Consider the following 25849-nt stretch of genomic DNA (forward strand, 5'->3'; position numbering starts at 1 on the left):
TGAATTCTCTTATTTCTGTCTTTTTACTTGAACATGCATGACAAAACTTGCACAATAAAGTTTAAATGATCAACGTGACTCATAGACTACTACATTGACCTGTGCACAAAAGATAACGGCGGCGTATTTTCTTAATTAAAAAATAAAAATTGTAACATTAGATATTCGAGTTGATGAAATAAATAAATGTTTGATTACTGATCACGTGTTGAATTCTCCTTACCAACACATTATTGAGTAAACCTATCACATAAAATGACTCGTGGTTTGCAGGTTATTGTATTTACGTGAAAGATTACCTCAGTGTGTAATAAAAGATAACGTATACAGGTTTGATTGCCATATAAAATTAAAAAAATGAAAAATGAAAAAAGAAGAATCCATACATAGGCATGTAACCAGAAACATTAATAATACAAAAGGTTACGAGGATTTAGACTTTTTTTAGCGAATAGCAGTGGCTATATCCGTCGATGGGACAAAACAAACCAAAAAAAGAAAAAATTTGGGCCACCATAGAGATCATTGTTGTTGCTCATATATCTGCATGTATGCCTCAGAAAGTGCAACCATTTGGGGCAAAGTTTCAGAAACATGAAGATCTTGCATCTCATACCTGGGGAGGCAGGAGATGAGTTAAAAGACTGGATATGCTTAGTGTTCTCTCTATAGTATGAAACAAAATGCAATCAAAATAGTACCATAGTTCTTCCGACTTCCGCTGCACAAACACTCTATAGGATCCTTCACCTGGCTTGCCATCGTGAACAATGTTCCCGATCAAATCGTACTTGGAGCGTAGCCTTTCATTCTCATTGGGGGCGGGTAGAGGGATGTAATCCTTTAGCTCGAGATTCTTCACAGGGAAATTAACTAAGAAACCAGAACAAACTAGTCAGGAATCCGCTTGATGACCAAACATCCAAAAAGATAGATTGAGGGCATATTCTCTTCCAACGAATTAAATCACAAGAAGGAAAAAAAGAAACAAAAGGTTGCAGAAATACAAGGAACTTGTACTAGTAATATGAAGGCAGAAGTATAGGCCACAGCCGACAGGATAGATGCAAAATTTATACAATTAACATTGTATTAGTTATAGCCAGTGATTATAAATTGAGACACGTTACTCGAAAATTGGCTTTGTTAACAGGACGGGACATAAATACTCACCAAGGGTAGGATTTTTCTCCACGAAGAAGTTGTTCTTCGTAAATCGACGCATGTGCAGTATGATATATTGTGGTAATTTCGTTACGCGGTATCTCATCCTAGCTATACGAGGCCGGACAACTTCTGTCACCGTCTCGCCATCGAATTTCTTGAGTATGTTGAAAAGTGGAACCTAGACACCATAATTTAAATGACAGATTAGTTCAAATTCTACAAGTTGTCGAAGGAAATATACGTCAATATGTAAGATTACACAATCCAAGCAAGATGAGATGTTATAGTAACAAGTCCATAGAAAAAGATGCATCACTATACAACCAGTAGAGAAATCAAGCATATTTTCATTGGTTGAAAAAGAAAAGACACCCAATCTGGCCCTTAGGCCTTATATTAACATTAACATCACAAGTCAAAGTAGACAATTTGTTCCAAAAAAAATCAAATTAGACGAAGTAAAGACCCCAATATTGCTTTGGTGCAGTAAAAATATGCAAAGGGGATATAGCTCAAGCAGATGGCATGCTAAAAGGAATACAAAAGTAAATTCTAGCATTTGTGTCAAAAAAGCAATGCGACAGATCAAAGAGTAACTTAAAAAACAAAGAATTTAATTCAATTTTCAATTCCTAAATGTTTATCTCAATAATTATACGGCCTCTAGTTCAGGATCATATAAAAAATGCTCAAGCAATAAAATCAATTTAAATATAAAACCTGTGGAATAATGTTTTTCTCCATTACGTCCTTAAACAGAGGAGGAGGAGGCAAGTCCAACCCAAGCATTAAGAAAGGCATTCTGCTTGTCTCCAGGTTTACTCTATCCACGTCATTCCCACCATATTGTCCACTCTCATTATTCTGACTGTCCTCATTATCTCTCCTCCCTGCAATAAACTTAGTAGGGATCTGCTTGATAACCTCCAGTTCCCCCTACACGAAACATTCATGCAACAAATATTTAGGGTAAACAAGAAAAAGGAAAAGGACAAATATTTCATTTGAAGAAAAGAAGCCAAAAATGTCAAAATAAACCTGAAAGCACTGGTGAATGATGCTGCTATTCTTTTTTGAACTTTTAAGATCTCCATGCATTGTATTAAGAAGCCATGACATAAATTCAACTGGATCAGACTGAGAACCTATGCGGAATCGTTTTTTACTAGCTTTCATAACTGCCTGGAGAAACTCATGTGGACTCACCTAGGAAATCCATGCATAATAAGGAAATGCAGGCAGTTGACAAAATTCGTCAAATATGAATGCACAATCAAACCTGTCCTTTGAAGTTCCTTGCATGCCAGATCTTTCGTGTCAGCTCCCCAAATCGATGAACAAGTTGTGATTTGCTGTTCTGATAGTTCTCCGGGATAAGAAAGAAGTTCCTCAGTGGAGTAACACGCATCAAAGATTGAATGGTAACATTGACAAAGTCGGTCTCTTTGATGTTATTTAACCCCACCTACAAATAACTCACAAATTAATAAAGATTAAGTTCAAAATTACCCAAAAAAAAAAAATTATTGCAGGACAGCAAAAAAATGATTAGGTAAAAACACAGAAAAAAGGGAAGCTAAATACCATTCCAGGAAGATAATCAGAACCATCAAGTGCCCTTGACCACAGCCTATTCCTGTCGATCTGCTCAACTTGCTCTCTTGTAAACCTGTCAAATCATACAGGAAAATCAAAAGATGAATCCAAGAAAATACAAAATGACAGGCGAAAAGAATTGTAATTCCAAATAAAATAGGAAAAGAATAATTGGACATAAAACTAAAACCTCCATATTTTTAAATTTAAATTTGCTCCAAAAAATTACACCACCCTTTAGTTGGAGAAACACACTAGGGTGGTATGAAGCCCCATAGAAAGAATAGAATAAGTATAATCAAAGAAATCTATCATGTAACTAACATGCCTTGGGTTGAGAACATGCCGAATATCATCCAGCGATGTGTCAATAACTTCATATCCATCAGGAAGACAGAAAACTTTCTCTGTTCGAAGATTGATGTATACATGATGTCCAGCTTCAAGACTATGAGTATATGCATGAGACTTTTGTCCCCTTCCTTGGTAATATTTCCCACAAACCAAACATGCATAAACGTTCAAGTTTGAAAGAGATACCGAACAAAACTTCTCAAAGTCAAAATCTAAAACCTGGAGACATAAAAAGAATTTGATTTCAGAAACAAAAATTGCCCACAGATAGCAAACTACAGAAGTTATATGGTAAACCATACCATTAAATGATGCATTTATTGAATGTGACGAAATACTAAGAAATTGATTTACAAACAAATTACTTAGAGCAATGCTGCATAGTCATTTCTATTAGAAACCTCGAAAGGTCAATAATCGATGCATACTCAAGTACTTTGTTTGTACTTCAATTTCTTAGTTCGTCGGACCAATGCTGCATATTCATTTTTGTTAGAATCCTCGAAAGGTCAATAATCCATGCATACTCAAGTACACTCTGGCATTTTACAAGCCAGTAAAAGAAAACCACACGACTAAAGTATAGTTTGGCACACTCTTTTCTGAACTCAAGGAGATGAAGATGATCTTAGTTTGGTCAGAAGCAACAATCCTGAGAACAAAACAAGATCCATTCAATCCATAATTGAATTCATGCCTGGCAAAAGGCAAAACTAACAGAACAATGTATTCTAACTCTACCAAAATTTCAACAGCGACCAGTTTTCAAGGTTTGGAGTCAATCACCAAGTACTTTATTTGCTTTCACAGATAAAAAAGTTTCCAACTCAACTTAAAAACGTAGGATTTGAGAAACCTTTTGATAATATCTTTTTCTTAAAACCTGAACCAAATCTAGGTCCCAACAGAAATTCTTAAGAGTATGTATTTAAACAATGAAAGAAATATATTAAAAACTACTTTAAGGGCATGAATTTTAAAATTAAAACCACGAAACACCAGATACTGCCTGAAAGCTAATTCTCAAAAAAAATAAAAAATCAACATCTTTGTTTGAAGAACAAAGGAATCAGACATTTAAAGAATTCACGTGATTTTTCATTTATTTTACTGCGTTGATACACAATAAACACACCAAGAAGGTAGAATATAAAATGCAATATGATAAAGTATCGTGCACCGGACAAACTCATCAAAAACAGAAATTTATGCATGCAGATACTTAAATACTGATAGTTTTAATAATAATCAATTTCACCCCGTTACAGCTATGACTTTGAAAATCAATCGCAACCACGGGTACTTATTCCAAATTATACCAAAACAGAATATGCCTGATAACCAGAGCGACAACCAATCTATTATTAGTTATTACCTGTCTATTAACAGTGTCAAGATAGGGACAGTCCCTTCTTACTTCAACAGTGCGATTGCGCTTTATATGGCCTCCTTTAGCATCTCCATCCTCTTCGTCCTCTTCCTCCTCATCGCCCACCTCATTATTATTGTGTCCATTTTGATCATCTTCTATGCCAATATTTGCAAGCTCAATCCCACCACGACCTCGTCTATAATCCTCTTCATCTTCATAATCGTCATCATAAGAAGCAAGCGGGAGGAGCGGATTTTCAAATGCAAGTTGGAACGAGGGCTGCTCAATTAGCTTCTGCTTCTTTGCAGCTCCCTCTTCATCCACAGCAATTTCTAGGTCCTCGCGTTTCGTTTTCATCTTACCAATACCCTTTCTCTAAATTTACTTCCTACATCAACCGTGTAACCACTTTAAATAATTCCACTCATCCATTACCACAATATATGCAAATTCATATTTATATATAACATTTGCCTTATATTATTTTGTTATACATAGTAGAAATCAGATAAATTTCATGCCAAAATTAGAGGAAGAAGCAAACCCAGATGCTAAAGGGAGGCCGCGAGACAGATCTGCTGGTCCGCGTCCGTCTTCCTCTGCTTCAGTATTGGTTTGCGTCCAGCCGTGGAGTGGGAGAAGCAAGGATTGAAATTCAACTAAAAACCCTAGCCACTATGAAGCATGGAAGAAAGGAAATGGCGTGATGCTACGCGTCCAGGCGTCCAGCTGTGGAGTGGGCGAGACGGAGAGAAAAATTGCTTGAAAAAACCAACACATTACAGATTTGGAATTTAGGAATCGTTTTCTATTTTTTCTAAAACGAAATTGTCGGGTACCCGATATCCGATGCCAACCCAATTATAATACCCGAACTCGATCCGACTAACACATGGGGCTGGGTCGGGTAATCCATTCATCAATCTTTTACTAGGCATAAGAGAGTATTTGTAGAGCTATTATTGATTGACGTATGATCGCAAATATTTCACAGTTAATAAAGCAAGTGTCTTGATGAAATGTTCACAAAAAATAATAAAAATTATATTATATATATATTTTTAAAAAAAACTTGGCCTCGTCCCGCAGCCTAATCGAGCTAAACCATTTTGACCTTACTTCAAACGAATCACTAAAATTGCAACTCAATCTACCTACTTTTTATGGTCACGAGAAAAATGTCGAATGGATCTTATATTGGGTAAACAAATCGGACAAGTTACAAAATTATTTAATTTGTATTAGAAATAATTGAATTTAAGACAAAATCTTATACACCCGACTTTTTGTAAGCCGATTTCAGACCTAAATTATTTGGTTCGATAATTTATTAATAATCCGCGGGATTTAAATATTTATTAATACGATATGCTCCATATTAATTGAATATATTTAGAACCATTTAGACTTTATTTTCATGTGATGGTCCAAATAATTTTTAAGCATCTTCGAATATTGGAGCTTGAATACAGTTGTTCAAAAACCGATTTGATTCGACCGAGATCAATGCACTTTCGACCACAGATTTTCGTTTGGGCCTTTTTGTGAGCTATTGCAAGCCCGTTGGGATCCTAGCGTAATGGGGCACCAAAATGGCATATTCAAAATCTTGATCTTGCTTCAGCATGAAAATTTTCTGGATTCGTTTCGGTCAGCAAATGATTATTTAGCAAGATTATATTAGGGAGTAAATCATCAAAATTTGTTCTCGGCTATGAGATTCTTGGAGCAGAAATGAAAATTGGTCGCATTTATCTGAATCCGCAGTTTCTCATTTTGGTCTTAGTGACAACGATTCTTAACGGAGTCTGCCTCGATTTGGTGTCAGCTCTGTGTGAATTTAGTGTTAAGGATAAGAATAAACTGTACAATTACAGCTTGGCCGCTCCTCTCCGTAAATTTCCCCATGGAATCCGCAGCGAAGATGGGTAATTCCTGAATCTGTGTATGATGTACTTGCATATTTGTATAAGCCCATATAATCATACTGGGAAACTTGTTTGGAATTTGGAGTCAGATGGGTGGAGGATTTTGTTCAAAGATAACCTTTTTTCTGGCGCATTGAGTGCTAAATAACACCTTAAATGGGTGAGAAAAGGGGCTATCCATTAAAATTTGTTCAGCTATTGATTTACCTATTTGGTAATTTTGTATGTCAGGTTTCATAAAGTGTCAGCTAATGGGACTGTGCTCTGGTTTCAGGTTTGCTCTATCAGGTCTCTATATGGTTTTATATGTTTATTCTGTGAAATTTTCTGCTGCTTGCGTTAGAAATATTCATGTTATATCCTGTATGATTTAGCTGTGATTTACAATGGTTTTATGTGCTAAATCCAGTAGATTGGTATTTGGTTGCCCCAGCAATAGAAGAATAGCTTGATGATGATTGAGTTTTGAATTTGATACTTCTGGCATTTGATGCAATTTTTGTCATCTATTTGGAGCAGCTTTGCGGTTCGATGATATTCAACCATGATCCTCCTATGTGTGTTGGTTGTAAGGTGAGAACTTTCTAAAAATATAGTTGTTTTATCATACTCCTTTGTCGCGATAGTTTGGATTTAATTGGATTATATTTTCTTTCTTTTGACCCGAGATCTGCCACGCACTGGTTGAACTGCGTCATTGTTTCTGCTCTTTTGGTGTGCTTTTTTGAAAACAAGACCAATTTGGAAAGTTTTTCCACTGTAAATTTCATGTCTGACTGACAGTTGAAGGGAATAGTAACAAAATTGACGAACAGAGCTCATTTAGATTGGATATGCGTTGGGTCACTTGTGGCAATCTGGTGAGAGACCACTGAAGAATCAAAATTTCAAATGCATAGAAATCAGTGCTTCAAGGAACTGATTATTCTACTGAAATTGTGGTAATCACCAGATATAAAAGCTCAACTAAATATGGAATATATTACTTGGAATGTCATAATTGTTCTTGAAACACTTTACTATAAATTATTGTTATTCTCCCTGTTAACCTTATAAGTTATTCCAGCTAACTTTGCGTCACCAAATTGGGCATGTGTTTTTATCATTCCAATTTAGGCGTAGAAGACAGAAAAATGAGTATCTGCTGAAAATACAATCTTTACTTGTGTAGGACTGTGGTGGTTCATCACGCTGTGGCATGGGCTGCAGTGCACTTGTGTCTAACAAAATAGAAGGTAAATACTTATAAATCAAGTTCTACTTTGGCATGTTACTCTTATTAATTGTAGGAAAATCTGACTACTAGATGACATTGAACGTATACACTGGGTTTGTGAATAAAATAATGTTTTAACGATTGAAAGAGGTCACTCAAATTTGTGCCAAGGCAGCAAATTTTTTTCAAGATCTTCACTTACAATATCCCTGACTTGTAAAGTTGGGTGGTCTATACTTTCTTTATCGCTTGTGGTGATCCCTGAAATAGAAATTAAAAATAATACAAGTGTTTTAATGCCCTGACGTAGTTATTTCTCTATATTTATAGAAGCACTAACAGTTAATTCATGTCATGTCAAAATGGTTATATACCCGTCCTCATTTCATATATAACGCCATTTTCCTTTATATTGACCTGATCTTTACTTGAAAAGTTAAATGGGTTTTTGGAACTTGCACCATATAAATAGAGCGTTTTTTCACAATAAATCATCTGATCAGATTATTCATTTGGGCAGATTCCACCCGTGAAAATTTATATCCTTTGAGCATTACAACCTCTCACATAATCATGCATCTAAACCTCAATTTTTAGCCCCTCAATTTCATGAACTTCTATTTGACTCACAATTTCAATAAATAAATAAATCAAGGACTAAATCTTATATGTATTTAAATATTTTGAAAAGTTACCTAAAACCAGTGTTCTAAAAAGCGCGCTTAAGCTTGAAACTCGATAAAAACGCCCCGCTTCGGAGAAAAGCGGAAAAATGCGGTTAAACTGTAGTTTGACCGAATTAAGCGTAATTAATACGTTTAATTAAGCGTGCTTAAGCACAATTAATCGCATCTATTTATTTTTAAAATTTTTTATTTTGAAGATATGTCTTTATTTTAAAATAATAAATTAGGTTTATAATTTAAATGTTTATTTTTATATTTTAATTATGATTAAGCATGCCTGATTGATTTGACAAATATTTATCATTTTTTAATGTGGTCTAGTTGAAAAAACAAATAAAGATTGTAGTTTTGAGATTTTTATGTTTTTATAAATATGAATAAATATGATAATTAATGCATCAGACTTAAATTTATCATATTTATGTATTATTTTATCTATTTATTGGTTTGAGATAATTACAATTACACTAAAAATAAAAAACGCTTTTTCACGCTTAAGCCTGTGTTGATCTCGCTTAAGCTTGAAAAGCTTGGAGCTCGACATCCGCGCTTTGGGGCGCTTCACGCTTTTTAGAACCTTGCCTAAAGCCCAATAAAAGACTTTACAAATTATTTATTTAGTTGAAAACGATATGGTGGCAATTGGTCACAAGCTATGCATGACTATTTGGAAAAGAAAAACACTGTTGTCATAATATTTACACTGAAAAGATGTAATTTTATGCTTGCTAAGTTATATAAATAAAGTCTATTTTCTTTAGTTATTAAAAACTTAACAATACAATAGAAATCAAGTAATTGACTCTAAAATATTATTATATTTTGGTGTGGAATGATAAAATTTTATTATTATTTTAAATCAATTATAGTTTACTTTTAAAGTTTGATTTTAATAGGCTATATATTCAAATCTATTTATTTTAATTTAACTATATATTATTTTACATACAATTAATCATGTAAAATTTATTATTATTTAAATATTTATTGCTAACAATCACATTTTTTCTAATTAAACTCTTGTTTTTTAATCAAGGGAAATTTAGAAAAACGATTGCCAAAATCTGCTATAATGGATATTTTATTGCCATAAAAAATGAGTTTTTTAGAGGCAAAAAAAAAAAACTAGTGCGGTTTTCTTGTTTTTAAAATATTTTTGTTTGGGTTCTAGTAAATTTTCTAATTCTTTACTTCTTTAATATATAAAATTGTCATTGATTTAAAAAAAATTGTCTACAAATTGGTATTTTCATAAAAAATGGTGAGATTGCTCTTGGAAAAGGACTGGGATATTAGAATTAGATACATGATTCTGTAAAAGTGTGTGATTTGCAAAGGATGTATTTTCGGCTGTGGAAATCTGTTGTAAGGTTGCATTGTGAAAAAATGCTATATTAGTATGGTGCAAGCATGGAATCTAAAGATTCACGCCCTTGATTTCATACTTTGAGCTTGCAATTTCTAAGATACACTCTGACAAGAAGTATGCAATGAAAATTATAATTCCTTTGCCAAGACTTAAACTATTTAATTATTATTAGAAATTTGATTTCAGATTGATACTTTTCCTGTAGGTTATCCAGTATGTACAACTCTTGGTCTTTCATCGACCATGCTCATGGATGTCATCGGTCAGTTCATATTCTCATCCATCTTAATAGAAATAAGAGAGGAACCCAATTTTCTTGATTTGATTGAATGCTTTCTAGCCTTTTTGGATTGGCAATTTCAGGGCCAACATGGCTGTATGTTTACTTATTGGTTGAACACTTGAACTGAATGTTGTCTTCACTGATGCTGTTGAGAAAATTCATTACATAACAACTTTTTTCCCCAATTACTGATTTGTAACAGATAGAAAGAACCCTCATACGGGGATCACTGTTAAGATGACGAATAATGGCCCGAAGCATAACTGTTCTCTCTCGGTATCTGTTATATGTAAATCAAATGGAGTCCAAGTACGGTATTTTTCTGTTACTACATTGTCTGAAATCTTTATATTCTATGCAAACTAATTTTGCTTTCTGGCCCTCAAATCGGTATTTCGCAGGCTCCACAGACATTTGAAACTGTTGGGTTTTGTGATTATGTAAGCTTCTGAATATAATGTGGAGTTTCATTCAGTAATTGTGCAGTTGCTGATTTCCCTAATGCATCTTTACTTGTTCAGTTAAATTCTTTTGCAACAGTCATGGCTTAGTTTGATAGGAGCATATGTTACTTTATGTTAATTCTACATAATTCATTTCTGGTGAAATGGAAACTCCACAACGCCAAGTGTTTGTTTTGTGCTTATTGTAAGTATCCGACGCATAACATTGTCCTTTTAAAATTCCATTGGCTTGAACTTTTTTACTGTAACGCGCGGATATAACCCTTCAATCTTCACTTCAAACTCGGGTGACTCAAACTGCAAAGTGGGAATTCTCCTAGAATAAACATGTCCCTCGTGTTAAAAATTCTCTGAGAATATGGATGCTTAAATGAAGGTTGAGAAGTAGTAGATGAGCTAATAATAGTTGTGGGAGATATAGATTGTCATTTAATTGAAGAGAGCATTTAAAAAATCCTGTGGACCCAATCGTTTCTCGCTATAGCCTCACTTTCTAATATTGTCCCTTCTCTACTATAACTGTTGGGAAGGAACAGTTGTCTTTTCTTATTATTCTCCATATTGAGAATATCAGATGGACCAATATCATAATGACAGCCAGATTTTAGGATCGTGATTACAGTTCTATATGTTCACAACACCTCCTTTATTAGGAAATTCATACTCTAAAACTTTACAACTCAACACTGTTTTTTGTCAAGTAGGTTGATTTTTTTCATATAAAAGGACGGCAGTATTTTAGAGGATTAATTTTGGGTAAATTATTGCTGATGCGTGCATGAATAATTGTAGTTTCCAAGTTTTTTACTCTTTTATTTGACAGACTGCAGAACTGAAACATCCATCGGGCTGTGCCAAGATTATATCGTCTCATGGTAGCGGATTGGGCTGGTTTGGTACCTTAATGATCATGTATTGGTTATTTGGTTTTGAGTGTATCTTTTAAGTTTTGTACTTTCAATAAAAGTTTGTGTAGCCTTTTTAATTTAATTTTCAGAGTCTTATGTCTCTTTGGAGTTTACCTGCTGGCTGGTGCAGTTTACCGGTACTACTTCCTGCGAATTCGTGGTATAGATGTACGTGGCACCTCCATAGCTTTCTATTATTGCGGACTCTGTTTATCCTGAGTATCAATCAGCATCATATTATTATTTTTTTCACGAGTCTCAAAATATCTGTAAGAGCATGCCAAAATGATTGCTTTTAATGATGTTATCCGAGGAGAACAGTATGTTGATTATTGGCATGCATCTGTTTTGTTTTACTACGCCCTTTAGGTGAAGTATAGTTTCTCTATATTTTTTTTAGTTTTTCTCATTTCTGGTTCATCGTTTTCTGGACTTATATTTTGTGCCTACCATGAAGGGAAAGTAGGCTTCCTGTTTTTCACCTTTTGAACATCATCTTGTGGGGCAGCATTCTTTATGCTCGATGTTGTGTGTATAAAACATAGCCTTTCTACCAATTGCAGGAGCACATATTCTCGTGATATAAAAAATTAGTTTTGAACGTAGCCAGTTTGAGTGTATACACTGCTTCTGTTGAAATTAATATAACTTGTTCGACAGGTCATTCCAAATTTGGAATTTTGGTCTAGCTTACCGCAGAGAGTACAGGTACTTCTGCTATGAGACATCTATCTTAAAATTATGTATTATCACTTTATGTTTATACACACACATACCTACATGCTTAAATTTTCTTATGTTTTTTGCTCCCTTTTTCCAGAGTTTGTATTTCTCATTGGTTCGAAGATTCAGAGGACCTTCAGTGGGTTACAGGAGCTCTTACTCTCCTGTCAATTTTTGATTAGTTACAAAAATCTGAAAACTTGCCAAGGATGGAAATGATACGAGCTTCACAGATCAATTCGATGGATGAGCATTGGCCACTATGCGATGCATATTCTTTAGTCCATAGTATGTTTTTTGGGTCCTGGCTTCATGCTTGTGAAACAACTGTAGAATTGGTTCTAATTTGTTACCCATGTCAAAGAAGGTGGTCAAGTTCTTGGATAAGATGATTGCATTTTTTGTAGCGAATGCAGTAACATTTAAACTTTGAGAATGCTATCAGCATGTTTATCTTCAGTGGATCGTAGATTCGGTATACTTTCGGCTAGTCATTTCTTTTTCTTTATTTTTTGAAATAGGGATATTTGGGAACATGGACTTGGTAAACCATTTTTTTATAAAAAAAAAAAAACCACTGCAAGTATATTTGAAATATATCGCAGAAAGTCATTTTTTTTTAAATGATTAATTAAATACCCTAAAAAAATATCATCCTTGAGGTTATTATGTTATATTACTGTTATAACTTTATCCGAGGACGGGAACGGGAACGGCGCGCATCCACTATATCAACATCATGATGTATTTTTCTAGCGATATCAAGAACATGAACGGAGGCGAATGTTACATTTTAACACTGGACGATCAGAATAAATCAATCAAGGTACTACCGGAACAGATGATTGTACCATCAATTTTGGCTAAATTTTCAGTGGTTTGCGCATCTCACATTTGCATTGACAAACTATAGTTGAGCAAATATTGGGATAAATCTAGTAAACCAATCCGATTTGATTTGGTATAAAAAAATTCTACCTGTTTGGTAGTTGGGATTTTAATTTTTGAAAAGCAGACAATCTTTGGAGTCAGCTTGATTCAGCTTTTGCCGGTGTTTTTATTTAAAAAAAGTAGAATTAAGCAGATATTATAATTAAATAAATGTCGTGATTTTGTTTTTATTTTTAAACAGAAGTAGAAATTGATCTTAAAATTCATAATTTCTAGCTTCTCAAAAAGTACTTTTTCAAGTTTTATTTTAAAATAACTTTTGTTGGTCCGACCCTTTTCCAACCAAACGAACTCTTAAAGCTGGGAACAAAATTTACACATCCGAAAACAACACAATGATATCATATTGCAAGCACAACGAACAACCTTTCTGCCTATATCAGTGTGTCTAAAAAGTTTGTAGAACGACTTGTTTATGCTAAGATTTACCATTCAGATTGCTGACTGAACTAGTTTGAGCACTGTAATGGAGCCCTTTGATCACTAACAGCAACAATGCCTATGGTAATACGAAGAAAGAAACAGAAATGCCAGCTGATACCCTGACACAGCTGGGTGCCGCCACATAATGCGTCAGCTAGGTCATCTCCTTCTTTCTCTTTTCTCGACACCTGGGGATGGATCACCGATCACTCCCTTGAGAATGAAGTATGGTTAATGACCAGTCGACCTGGCACCTAGCAGGCTCCTTCTACCTGATCCCCAAGTGCCGATCTTGCCAAAGAGTCGCCAAATTCCTAACAATAGAAGATGGCAGCTGACTTGCTGAGACCGCAGAAAATATCCCACACCGCAGGGGAATCAATAGGTTGACTGAGAGGGACAACTCATTGCTCAACTGATCGCTACCTGACATAGGTAGTTAATATCCCAGAAAATCTGAGATATTCCTACCAGTTTGTTTAAATAGTTAGATATGTCTCATTTAGATTAATCAGCATACTTGCAAAAACCCCTTATCTTAGAAAACCCAGTTTTTTGACTTGATCATCGGAAAATTCTCATCTGGCAATACTTTCGGCGCTCTCTCTACGTTTACTTGTCAACTGCAGGTATCTCGGAGATAGCTAGAGCACCAGCCTAGTGCCATATCACCGGCAAAACTGCTAATGTGGAGCTGAATCATAATGAATCTGCAGGAACAAAACTAGCCATTAGAATCTTGCAGCACAAGACTCAATCATGGAATCCACCCAAAAAATCTAATTTATAGTTTAAGAGCATAAAACACCGTCTTAACCAATAAATTGCAGGACTGCATTCCAAGTGAAGATTTCATAGGGGAGAAAAAGATCTTGCATAAGAAAGTACATAGGTATGGATCAGGAAATTACCTCCTTTCCTCTTCCCCCTACTCTTTTTCTCTTTTCCAAGATAATCAATCTTGATTTTAAGAACAAAGTTTTCATTAAACATTAAGATGTTTTGTCTAGACCAAATAAACAAAAACCAAATGAATGTATACCAAACAGATAAAAATTATACACCAGATGAAAACAGGTATATAAACGTTTAAAATAAGAAACGAATATAGTTGTTGAGTTTTATATGTCCTTCATCAAGCCGTGCCCCCAAAGCAGTAATCTACTAGATCCCGCATTACTAAATCAAAATCCGAATAAGTACTAAGAAACATGATAAATTTAAAAGAAACGGCGATCAATAACCAAAACGTTAATACTAATAAAAACACACCTGTATCTCCAACCCCAACATCAGTTCAGAAAAGGCTACCTTGTCTTATTCTGACTTAAATGATGCGGATAACTATTGCACATATGATCCCTGCCACCTTTTAAAATACGATTAAGTTCCACTACCAAAAGTCTCCACAAGAACATTTTCCATCTTTGAATAAATGGAACCGTACAGCATCTCTTACAAGTATTTCTCTTTCTGTGATCTTTGATATGATTTTAGTCGCGTTGTGGCAGTCATTACACACGCGAAGGTTTTTAACTACTTTTATGGGTAGTCCAGGAGGGATAAAAATTAAACCAAATGCAATAGCAAGCTTTTCACTATGATGGTTCAGCATCTTTAATTTATCGGATTCCTCTACATCGTGCAAAACAGACCTCATATCTGGCACGTATCCTTCCTCTGTCATTCTATCATTCAAATTTTCCAGCTTTTCATATATCTGATCAGAAAACGGGCTTGACTTGTCATCAGCAGAAAAAATGTGCACCTTCTTGTTATATTTGATCCAACTACATCCTGGCTCCTTTCTAACACCATTATCTCTCATTCCTTTTCTAATCTGCGACACCTCATCCCATTTGCCTTTAGCTGCATATATGCTGGCGAGCAATACATATCCAGCGGGGTTCTGTGGATCTAGTTTGAGAAGAGATTCCGCTGACCATTTACCTATTTCCAAATTTCCACGATTTCTGCATGAGCTCAGTAATGTAGCCCAACCAATCGCATCAGGAGAGCAAGGCATTTGAAGGATAAAATTCTTTGCTTCTTCTAATCGTCCAGCTCGACTGTATAGATCAATCATACAAGTATAATGATCAAGAAAGGGCCTAATCCCATACTTTTCTGTCATTAATGAAAAATATTGGAGACCTTTCTCCACAGCTCCTGCCCTGGCACATGCAGAAAGAACTCCAATAAAAGTAACTCCATCTGGTTGCAGACCATGAGTCAACATATTCTCAAACAAATCAATCGTTTCAGTGGCTTTCCCAAACTGCGCATAGCCTGATACCAAGGCAGTCCAAGATACTTCATCCCTCCATTTCATTTCATCAAACAATTGTTTGGACTCTTCTATGTTCCCACATTTGCCATACAGCGTCACAAGAGCATTGGAGACTGTAGTAAAGGAAATCAATCCTGAGACTAGTGCTTGAACGTGAAACTGAGCTCCTTCTTCCAAGCTGGCAAGGCTGGCACAAGAACTTATCACACTGCCTAAAGTGAAATCATCTGGTTCAATGTTATTTCTTTGCATCTCACAAAATATCCGAAGAGCATCCTCACTGTATCCATTCTGACCATATCCTACCAACATAGCAGTCCAAGAAACAACATTCTTGGATCCCATCTTCCTAAACAATAGCTCTGCATATTTGATGTTTCTACACTTTGAATACATATCAAGAAGGGCACTGGCAACAAAAACATTATCCAGATGATCAGTTCTATTCACATAAGCATGAATTTGTTTCCCTTCTCTTGAAGCCGAAAGACCTCCACAAGCAGTTAAAATGCTTCCAAAAGTAAACTGATCCATGTCGAATCCCGTCAACCTCATTTCTCGGAATAAATCCATGGCTTCTCTGTCCATCCCATTCTGTGTTAATCCTGTAATCATTGTTGTCCAGGAAATCGAATCCTTCTCAGGCATACATCGGAATAAAACTTCCGACTCTTTCAACAATCCACACCTTAAAAAACCCATAAGCATTGTATTATACAAGACCACATTCCTCTCGTGTATCTCATCAAACACACGTTTTGCCTCACAGATTAAACCACATTTTGCATACATATCCACCAACGGACTCCCCAAAAATACGTACGAATTGAATCCGCATTTCACTACCTGCCCGTGAACAACCCCACCCAAACCAAACCAGCCCTTGTTCGACAGCATTACAATAACTGTGGAAAATGTAATTCTATTCAGATACTCAAACCCGTGTCTTAGCATCAGTTTATAAGTCTCCAACGCTTTCTCACTCAATCCACACTTTATATACCCCGAAATAATCAAGTTCCAGGAAACCCCATCTTTTCTTGGGATCAAACCAAATATCTCTTCCATTTTTCCAATGTCCCCAGACTTCGAGTAAGCGGAAAGAATGGTGTTCCACGAGAATAGGTTTGGCCTGGAAATTTTATCAAACACGTGGCGGGCATACTTGATCTCTTTGAGCTTATAATAAGCATTGATGAGGTTGTTCAGCAAAAAGGTTTCTGGGTTTATCAGGGATTTGATCATTCGACCATGGAGTCTTTTCGCTTGTTTTACACTCTGAATTTCGCAGCATTGCTTCAGTAATGTACAGTAATAGTTGGAGATGCTGGACATGAATCTGTGCAAGAATTGTTCTGGCGGGAAGATCAAACGATAACTTGACATACATAGAATTATTGTACTTCCAAACACATTTTAATCTCTGTGTAAGAACACTTTAACTAAAAATTCATTTAAAATACATATCCAATATACATACATATAAATACGAAAATTTTTTGTGAGGATTCAGCTTTTAAGGGTTTATAAATTAAAATAAATAAAATTAAATATTACAAAAATGAAAAAAAAATGGAAACTACGACAAAACGCGGGAAATTATATATTTTGTAACAGTCAAGGAAAAATTCCCCAGATTCACTTTCGAGTTTCGACTCCCAGTCTCCGAGGTATTATACCTCGGATTTTACGGATTTTTTTTTTTTGGTAATGTTTTCTGGAAATGTTTTTATTTAAGAATAAAACAATTGTATCAGAGAAATATTTAACTCAATTTAAGTGATATACATTTTAACTCAAGAGGTAGTAATACTAAAACATTTATTAAAAAACTATATTATTACAAAATTTAAATGGAATATTATTCAATTAAATTAAGATATGCAAAATTTTAATTTTTTTACAAACATATTAATAACATGGAATTTTAACTAATTCTTATTTCATAGATTTTTAGGTATAAAATTCGTGTTTTTTGATATTTTTGTAAAATTCATGTGGGTTATACGTTCATAACATTGAATTAATTCTCGTCTAAATTTTAAATTTTCTTTTTCTAATAAATATAAATAATGTAAATATATAAAATCCACCTCTAATCGAGACAAATACCATATTCAATGTTCATATATATTGTTAGACTCGCCTTAATTTGATCTCCAAATTAGAATCAAAATCGAAAAACTTGTTAATTGTTTTTCGTTCGGAAAAATGAACCTTAAAAAACAATATTCAAAACTATTTTCTTGATCGATTTGATATTGACATAATTCTTTGACATAAACATCATCTATCATAAAATTAAAAAATATTAACATCTCGAGTTTTGATTGAAGTCTTGGATTCAATACTCAATTATAACAATAATATAAGATTATTTGTTAATGTTTATGCATAATATATTTTTATTTCAAATAATAAGTTTAGTTTTACTATTTTTCAACAAAATAAATACTTCTAAATATAAGAACACAAAAACTCTTGTGAGACGGTCTCACACATCAATTTCGTGGCTCGAATATCTTATTTGGGTAATCAATGAAAAAATATTACTTTTTATGCTTAAGAGTATTACTTTTTATTGTGAATATCGATAAGATTGACATATTTCACATATAAAGATTCGTGACACCGTCTCACAAGAGACCTATTCATATAAGATATAGTTACGGAAGAAAAGTGTATGACCCTCTTCTTCTTCATGCCAAATATAAATATATTTATTCTAAAAAAAAACATAAATATATTTCATATTTTTAAAAACAACTTAAAGAAGAGTTATTTCTCCAATCTTTTCCCATAAAAAAACATTAGATAAACTAATAAAGGGTTCGTTTTATTGCAAAATGATAAATCTCTCAGTCACTGAATTTTGACATTTTCTTGAGCTTATCTTTCCCTCTAATCAAATTCGAAGCTTTCTCATTCTTCATGATCCGATGAAACAAAGCAGCTCTATCTTCCTCAACGATTTCTCTCAGCAATTCATCCTCGATTTTCGGGGCTTGCCAATGGGATGGATCCTCGACATGTTCTTCACTAAAGATCATATCTGAAACCCACTCCTTCCAAGTCGTCCGGCTATGTTTTTCTTCTTCCAACGTCCCCGTTGCCAACAGCTGGTATACGTAAACGACCTTATTCTGACCGGGTCGGAAAGCACGAGCAATTGCTTGCTTGCTCTTCGAAGGGTTCCATTCAGAATCAAGTAAAATAACCCGAGATGCAGCTGTCAAACTGATGCCTTCAGCACAAGCTGTTATCGAGGCGAGCATGACTTTTGATGGCCCTCCTGGCTCTTCAAATTTGTCCATTACACGACCACGTTCAAAGAGTTCGATGTCACCTTGGAGAACTAGCACTTCTCGACCCTTACGCCACCCGTAAAACCTCTCGAATATCTGTAGAAACAAGTTGATTGGGGCAATGTTGTGGCAAAATATCAGCACCTTTTCGTTTCTCATTATGCATCGCGGAATGAGGTTCATGACAAATCGGACCTTTGAACCTGACTTCATATCAAACTTATATTGCTCAAGGTCGTCCAGCTCGTCCGAGCTACAATATTTACGAGAGCACAATGTAGTTTTTATCAACCAAGGATGGATTGCTGCGAGAGTTATTAATAACTCGAGTTCCAACGGAAATCCCTTGTACACTGGTCTTTGATTCTGAAGTTTTAACAAGATGTCTTGTTGAAGACTGGTGGATTTCATCATCAATGTGTAGCATTGTAAACCAGGGAGTCCATCCGAGCTTCCTCCCTCGTAAACATCTATGAATTTACTCGTCAGTTTCTTTAAAGTCTTCAAAGCTTGTGCCCTTTCTTCTCCCTTATTTGAATCGATTTTCTTGGATATTTTATCGATCAGAAGCTTTCTTCCCCGGTTTTCGAGAGAATACTGTGTTTGTCGCTCTTTATTTCTCTTCTCGTACTTGGGATCCAGCTCCCTCAAAACCTCATTCACAAAAACCGGTCTAGCCAAACAAAGGGTGTTGAAATATTCACCGAAGTTATTCTGAAACAGCGTACCCGAAAGCAAAACACGAAGCCTCGTATTAACCTTCATCAACCCTTTCCTAAGTCTCGATTTCGTGCTCCTTGGATTATGCCCTTCGTCAAGAATCAAGATTCCAGGACATTGCTTCAGTAATTGAGCCATATATTTCCTATGGGCGTAATGCGAATCTTCACGAGTCAATGTTAAGAAAGACGTATAACCCATTAGTAGAATGCTCGGATGAGAAAGCCATTTCTGCATCTTTTCCAAGCAGTCGAGAACATGCAACACATCTTGATTGTGAGGAAGGCCCGGAGCTAACTTCAGTCTCTGCTTCAAAACTTCGCCTTTATATGTTTGACCACCATGGATCTGATAAACCGGGATCGGTACCTTCCACTTTATTATTTCTTTATACCATGTATATAGTGTTGTTTTTGGTGCAAGGACGAGTGGCCGAGATCCTGGAAACAATTTCAGGTAGCTTACAAGAAAAGCAATAATGAGCAAAGTTTTACCAGCTCCGGGTGTGTGGGAAATGACACAACCGCCCCTTTTCTTTTTCTTCTTTTCCATTTGGGATGGCACCAAAGAACCAGCAATGTTTCGCCACAGGAATTCAAATGCTTTCTTTTGGTGGAACCTTAATTTAGGTTGGAGCTCGGGTATCAAGGCCCACACATTGTTTTCTCCTTGGCATTCAACCGAAGGAGTGACCGAGGAAGCGGGAATGCAAAATTCATCTAGTTCACCATGTTCACTTCTTTTACATTCTGAATCGTCGTCATCTGCGGTTTGATCCTTGTTTGAATTCAAGGGTACAGTGGATGACTGCAAGAGGAAAACAAATAGTGAGGATGTGAAATAAGTTTCGATACAATCACTTGAAACGAAATTTACCATGCAGTATTTTAAAACAACAATTTTTTATGATTCGGCTTCGATTAGCCAATCATCATACACATGTTATAACAAATCTAGGGCAGTAATAAATAAGTTGGCATCAAGGCGGTATGCGAAATCCAAACTTGACTCACAAATGGTGGTAAGAAATCCTTTATTTCAGTCTCCACAAATCCGCACAATTGGCAAACAGTTCCGATTTGCTCATTAAGCCGGAAATCGTGTTCACAGATGTGTTCGCTTTTCTCACTCGACTTTTTATCTTCAGGACTAGATCGTGCATTAGTATCCTGTAAAAAAATTTCACGGACATTGACAGCAACTTACATGTGTTTAGTACAAGCACCAATCAAGGTTGTAAAACTATACCTCGTTATCATCAAGGAGAAACCATGATGCCAGCGCAAGTTCCATTTCCTTCCACAACATGTCGATTTCCGAGATTTCTTCTTCATTATTGGCTACAGGTTCCTCCACTCTTTCTATGTTATTCGATACTTTCATCGACTGACACTCTTTCCACTGATCAACCACAGGGACCTGCTCTGGTTCATTTTTGAGAGTTTCATCTATGTTGATCATGCATCTACGGATCAACTCTCGGCATATTTGTGCACTTGCCGAACCCTTTCTAAAACTTCTCACATCATATATACTTTCTCTTACATAAACACAGTCCTTCGTTAAACTAACAGCATCACTATTTCTCCTGTGGTAGTGCTTACGAGAGCCCTTCCCTCCCCCACGACGACTACTTTCCACCTCCTTGAAGTTAAAATCAAATGTGTTCTTCTTACGTGCAGATGCCGAATCAGTCATTGCAAAGTATTTTGATACCATTTCTCCTATATTTTTCGTCTGGTGTTCGGGGAATTTGAAATTTGGAAAATCTTGATCATCAAAATCTGAATCATTTTCTGCAGCTGTGCCTGAGGACGTGACGGCATGTTGGTCTCGTTGAGCTCCCTTATTTACAGTTACAAATTCTTTTCGAGGATGCTTAGACAAACTCGATTTCATACTGCCATACATCTTTCGTTTATAAGACCTAACCCAATCTTCATCACCACCATGTTTTTGAAATTCATCATCAGCCTGAACCGAAAGTGCTAGGGGTATGTCATCATACTCGTCTTCGTCCGAGAAAACATCATACTTTTTCCTCTTGCTTTTGCCTAAGCTAGTCCCCACAAAGTCATAATCAAGATCACCAGACCCCATATACCGATCTGGCTGTATGATTCGACGTTTCGACCTCCGTAACTCCGTTAAATCATATGAAGACAATGATTCATTTTCATGTCCATCAGACCCGTCATCAAGGGCTTCTGGATCAAATTTTAAAATCACGGGGGTCAAGATCTCATTGTCCACATTGAAATTCAAGACATAAAAATGACTCTGAGGAATCTTTTCATCTTTCTCCCGGTTATGTTCAGAAATCTCGTATACAATGCGGTTCAGTAAAGACCTTATGTCAAACGCCGTTCGCTTAAGAATAGATGTAACAAGGAACCATGAAATATCGGTCAAGAATCTCCCTATAAACAGTTTAGCCCTCTGCAGTGAAAAACAGTCCTCAGTGTAGCTCCACCGAAAATAGTTAACATCGCAGGGTTTCTGTTCGAGTTTCTGAAGAACGTAGATCTGATCAATATTCAACAACCTTGTTTCTTTACTAAGTTTTTTGTTCCCCAGAATGATATTCGGGCCTTGGTCGACGTAGAAGCTGACATAGAACTGGCAAGTACACTCAGTATCATGAGGCTTCCTCTGGATAGACCTTATTTTCGCATCAATCCAGACCTACACCACAAAGAGAATAGTGACTTGAATAGAGCAAAGAGACTAGCTATTTTCACGAAAAATATCCTCGAGGCAAGAGATGTATCCTTCTATATAACCTTCCAAAAATATAAGTTCATCGAATTTTCATATATTCAAACATACAATTCAAATTTTTATCCTACCTCATAATTTTTCTGCTGTTATATTATATTCTACAAGTCTATACATTATATTTTATAATTTGAAAGTACCTCACAAACAATCAAGAAACAAAATAAATATGATTGTCACGTCGATCAACTCATATATCCTTACATTCCACATTACCTACTTAAAATAGATATCACATTGAAAAAACAAAACGAAAAATACATTCCATTCTTCTGTACAAACTCCAAAACAGCATTTAAATACAAACTCGAAATTGCAAGAAATAAAACCAAACATTGCCATGATATTGCACGTTCTGAAAAAGCTAAGCACATTTGAATTCTAGACTATGACATATACATCAGGATAACAATATAACACCAGAAAACAACTTGTCTATTGAAAAAATTGTACTTACGGGCTCGACATCTCTTTTGTCATCTTCATTATTTGAGTTGCCAGGAGTCCAGATCACGCATATATCAACTCCTTGTCTTAAGAATGCCATGCAATCGAACAATGTCGCTTTTCTTGACTTTACACGAAGATGTGACATTGGAATGTCATCTTCCACTACATTCCCGTTGAAAACAATATGTGTTGAAAAAGTTCCGTCCCTAACTTTTAAACGCTCTACAGGGTGCCATGAATCACACCAAAATGCCTCAAAAGCTATAGAATCACAAAGACGTCAATTTTGAAAAAATAATTAAAAATCATGGAGTAGGGAATTAGATATCAAAAGAAAAATAGGCTAGAAATGAGACATACGATTTGGATCAAATGGATGGTTGCTTTCATATATGTTCTTCCTCTTCGAGATTCCTTCGTCACTGTGCGTCACAATCTCCATAACGAAAGAACTGCGATTTCAACACTATCCACCTGCAGTTTTTGGCCAGCAGAGTGACACAAGTAAACCAATTGCTTATCAAGCAGATTCCTTTTATAGGTATCTGATTACACGTTTTAAAAACTTGTGGTCCTTTAAGTGAAAGCCAAGCATTATAGAAACACCAGCTATCGAAGGACCATTCACCATGAAAAATAAAAGGTAAAATTCTATTTTACCAAATTCAACATTCAGACAATATTTATTAGGACGTTAGAACTAACTCAAAACTGATGAATGCACACATGGAAAAAATAAATTCAAGTTTCATCGCCCTACCAAATCTTGCGTTCACATTGTCTCTTAACTATATCCAAAGTAATAATGTAAGTTTTATGAAAATTCAATCTTGTCACCCCATTACATTAAATTGCTCCTACTCCGCCCGGGTCACCTCTGCCCTCTGGTCCGAATTCTGTGCACTGACACCATTCCTACAAATATATGTATTTCAAGAACCAATGGCTCTCATATTTAGACATCACGTATTCTGTTTTTGCTTAAATTTGCAATATCTTAGGCATACACAAGTCACAGAAAAAAGTGTTGAAACAAGAGTATAGAGATGGACAATAATATTTTTTTGACTAGAAATAAGTGAAAACATATGAATTCAGACCATATATATATGCTGATGAATGCTGACATTAATGAAAGGCAAATTATTAATTAAACTTTCCCTTTAAAGAGAAATAGCAGCATTTTCATCCCTGCGTTTTCCCTGGATTACCAACTGGGGAAAATACGCTCCCAAACAGAAAACACTGAAAGCAGAACAAAAAATTACCAAATTCAGAAGGAAAAAAACCAGTGCTCAATCCCAGTTTTTCTCACCTTCCCCTACAAAATAAAAAACAAAATAATCATTAAAAATCCCAATGATCCTTGATCAGAAAAAAAATCAGTAAAATCATAACCAGTAATCATAAAAAATAGATTAATGGGTCCATCAAATCGTAACTGAAAACTGAAAATCCCGGGAAGAAAACCAATTCCAGCTATGGAGGTGGTTTACAGTATATCGAGTAGCCATAAATGAAACCCAGAAAACCTCAGATGTATCCACCGAAATGTGAGTAAATTGGCTCGATAACAACGAGAGTGACCGAAGCAGGCAACCACTGACTGATGATGCGAATGATGGGGGCAGTAAAAGAAATTCAGTAAAAAATAAAGAAGAAAAAGACTAAAGAGTTTCTTGGAGTGTGTGGATTTTGCCTGGCTTTCTGCATTAAAACCCGGAAAGAGATGCAGCAGGTGGTTGAAAAAAAGGTCGTTGGAAGTCGCGCCGGAAGAAGCGGATGGTCAAGATTTCGAGATTCGATGGATCCAACGGTTGGAGTTGGTGGGTAGTGGGTCTCTGAGCTTGTGAAAAGGAGCACCACTACTCGAAAATGCCATGGATTCCCACAGAAAATTGAGGTTTTTTTCGTTCGCAAAATTGACTTTTTTTTCTTGCGTCAGTTTGAGAATCTAAGAGGGTAAATTTCCCATTTCACCGTACAAAGCAGCAGTAGTCGCCATTTCACTTCTTGGCTCAACTGCTGCTGTGACAGCGTTAGGTCATGCAAATATGTTAATGTGCCATTTTTGTCATGGGAGGATCACACAATTAGTGATTTCATAAATTAGGTGCTGCTATTTTACTATATTTCTATATAATTTTTTTCTCGCCCTTTGTCGAAGTAGTGAAAAATCATGAAATTATCGTTAACAATTATTATCAATCGAGTCCTCACGTCAGCTTTTCTCCGCCTTTCAGTGTCTGATCGTACCCCTACTGAAGTGGTTGACGACCCTTTAGTGCGAATTATAAAATGTGTTATCTGATCGTAGATTAAATACATTGATAAATATGCTAATGAAGCTGAATCGTGAATCATGAAATTACCGTTAACAATTTTTTTCAATCAGATGATGATCGATTGAACACGTGGACACGAACGGATCTAGTTAGCATCGTCCTTTAACGCTGTGTGTATGATCTCCCAAGTCGAGTCATCATAATTCAAAATCGATAACGATTGAAAAAATAATCTAATATAAATCTCTAACTTGTGTTTAGAATAAATTATTGTGAGAAAACACCTTCAATCCGAAGAATTTATAGCTGTTTTCGGATTCTCGTAATATTTGTTTATTACAACAATTTAAGAGATTGTCATAATACTCATTATAAAATCATTTAATGCTTTGGTCCCAACAAAAAAAAATTAAGTGGACCTACCATTTAAAAGAAATCACGTAAATCTATGATATTAATATCTTATGATTTTGATATATCTGCTAAATATTTTATATTAATGTTACATTGCAAGCATTGTGTGATTATATAGTTGATTTTTTGTGGGCAATTTTTTTTTAGATTTTAGTTCATTCTCGAAC

The 25849-nt window shown here is 35.5% G+C and overlaps 4 protein-coding genes across 7 annotated transcripts; 1 reads left to right on the forward strand and 3 right to left on the reverse strand.

The window, feature by feature from the left end:
* Nucleotides 1–263: 263 nt before the first annotated feature.
* Nucleotides 264–5283, reverse strand: LOC142524570 (uncharacterized). Its single transcript, XM_075628611.1, has 10 exons — nt 5034–5283; nt 4493–4877; nt 3092–3336; nt 2752–2836; nt 2447–2632; nt 2206–2373; nt 1888–2103; nt 1174–1345; nt 702–873; nt 264–616 (listed from the first exon to the last, which is right to left on the reverse strand). Exons 2-10 carry the CDS (start codon nt 4844–4846, stop codon nt 523–525), a joined length of 1692 nt encoding a protein of 563 aa, XP_075484726.1. The 5' UTR covers nt 4847–4877; nt 5034–5283; the 3' UTR covers nt 264–522.
* Nucleotides 5284–5960: 677 nt separating this feature from the next.
* Nucleotides 5961–12546, forward strand: LOC142524650 (uncharacterized). Its single transcript, XM_075628699.1, has 11 exons — nt 5961–6417; nt 6649–6691; nt 6937–6990; nt 7589–7652; nt 9894–9950; nt 10174–10280; nt 10373–10411; nt 11259–11347; nt 11433–11511; nt 12004–12051; nt 12164–12546. Exons 1-11 carry the CDS (start codon nt 6224–6226, stop codon nt 12242–12244), a joined length of 855 nt encoding a protein of 284 aa, XP_075484814.1. The 5' UTR covers nt 5961–6223; the 3' UTR covers nt 12245–12546.
* A 755-nt stretch (nt 12547–13301) lies between these two features.
* LOC142525055 (putative pentatricopeptide repeat-containing protein At1g68930) lies at nt 13302–17381 on the reverse strand. 2 transcript variants are annotated; one of them, XM_075629226.1, is made up of 2 exons: nt 14258–17381; nt 13302–14150 (listed from the first exon to the last, which is right to left on the reverse strand). In XM_075629226.1, the coding sequence occupies exon 1, from the start codon at nt 17114–17116 to the stop codon at nt 14834–14836; it is 2283 nt and encodes a 760-aa protein (XP_075485341.1). In that variant the 5' UTR covers nt 17117–17381; the 3' UTR covers nt 13302–14150; nt 14258–14833. The 2 variants fall into 2 exon arrangements, with proteins under 2 accessions (XP_075485341.1, XP_075485340.1); XM_075629225.1 differs by having other exon boundaries at nt 13304–14150; nt 14713–17381.
* Nucleotides 17382–18458: 1077 nt separating this feature from the next.
* Nucleotides 18459–25035, reverse strand: LOC142523685 (SNF2 domain-containing protein CLASSY 1-like). 3 transcript variants are annotated; one of them, XM_075627412.1, is made up of 8 exons: nt 24683–25035; nt 24426–24589; nt 24252–24304; nt 23344–23457; nt 22991–23244; nt 21004–22440; nt 20769–20924; nt 18459–20562 (listed from the first exon to the last, which is right to left on the reverse strand). In XM_075627412.1, exons 4-8 carry the CDS (start codon nt 23423–23425, stop codon nt 18589–18591), a joined length of 3903 nt encoding a protein of 1300 aa, XP_075483527.1. In that variant the 5' UTR covers nt 23426–23457; nt 24252–24304; nt 24426–24589; nt 24683–25035; the 3' UTR covers nt 18459–18588. The 3 variants fall into 3 exon arrangements, with proteins under 3 accessions (XP_075483527.1, XP_075483528.1, XP_075483526.1); XM_075627413.1 differs by lacking the exon at nt 24426–24589; XM_075627411.1 differs by having other exon boundaries at nt 24426–25035.
* Nucleotides 25036–25849: the final 814 nt, after the last annotated feature.

Source organism: Primulina tabacum, chromosome 14, assembly GCF_025594145.1.
Source record: "Primulina tabacum isolate GXHZ01 chromosome 14, ASM2559414v2, whole genome shotgun sequence".
Taxonomy (NCBI): Eukaryota; Viridiplantae; Streptophyta; class Magnoliopsida; order Lamiales; family Gesneriaceae; genus Primulina; species Primulina tabacum.

Coding starts and splice junctions, on each gene's coding strand:
- LOC142524570 (XM_075628611.1), bottom strand. CDS start 4,846: ATGAAAACGAAACGCGAGGACCTAGAAATTGCTGTGGATGAAGAGGGA. Junction 2,374..2,446: donor CAAGGAACTTCAAAGGACAG/GTTTGATTGTGC, acceptor TGGATTTCCTAG/GTGAGTCCACATGAGTTTCT. Junction 1,346..1,887: donor AGAAAAACATTATTCCACAG/GTTTTATATTTA, acceptor TATGGTGTCTAG/GTTCCACTTTTCAACATACT.
- LOC142525055 (XM_075629226.1), bottom strand. CDS start 17,116: ATGTCAAGTTATCGTTTGATCTTCCCGCCAGAACAATTCTTGCACAGA.
- LOC142524650 (XM_075628699.1), top strand. CDS start 6,224: ATGAAAATTGGTCGCATTTATCTGAATCCGCAGTTTCTCATTTTGGTC. Junction 6,991..7,588: donor CTATGTGTGTTGGTTGTAAG/GTGAGAACTTTC, acceptor TTACTTGTGTAG/GACTGTGGTGGTTCATCACG. Junction 11,512..12,003: donor TGCGAATTCGTGGTATAGAT/GTACGTGGCACC, acceptor CTTGTTCGACAG/GTCATTCCAAATTTGGAATT.
- LOC142523685 (XM_075627413.1), bottom strand. CDS start 23,425: ATGGAGATTGTGACGCACAGTGACGAAGGAATCTCGAAGAGGAAGAAC. Junction 22,441..22,990: donor ACAAAAGAGATGTCGAGCCC/GTAAGTACAATT, acceptor TTTGTGGTGTAG/GTCTGGATTGATGCGAAAAT. Junction 20,563..20,768: donor AGGATTTCTTACCACCATTT/GTGAGTCAAGTT, acceptor TTCCTCTTGCAG/TCATCCACTGTACCCTTGAA.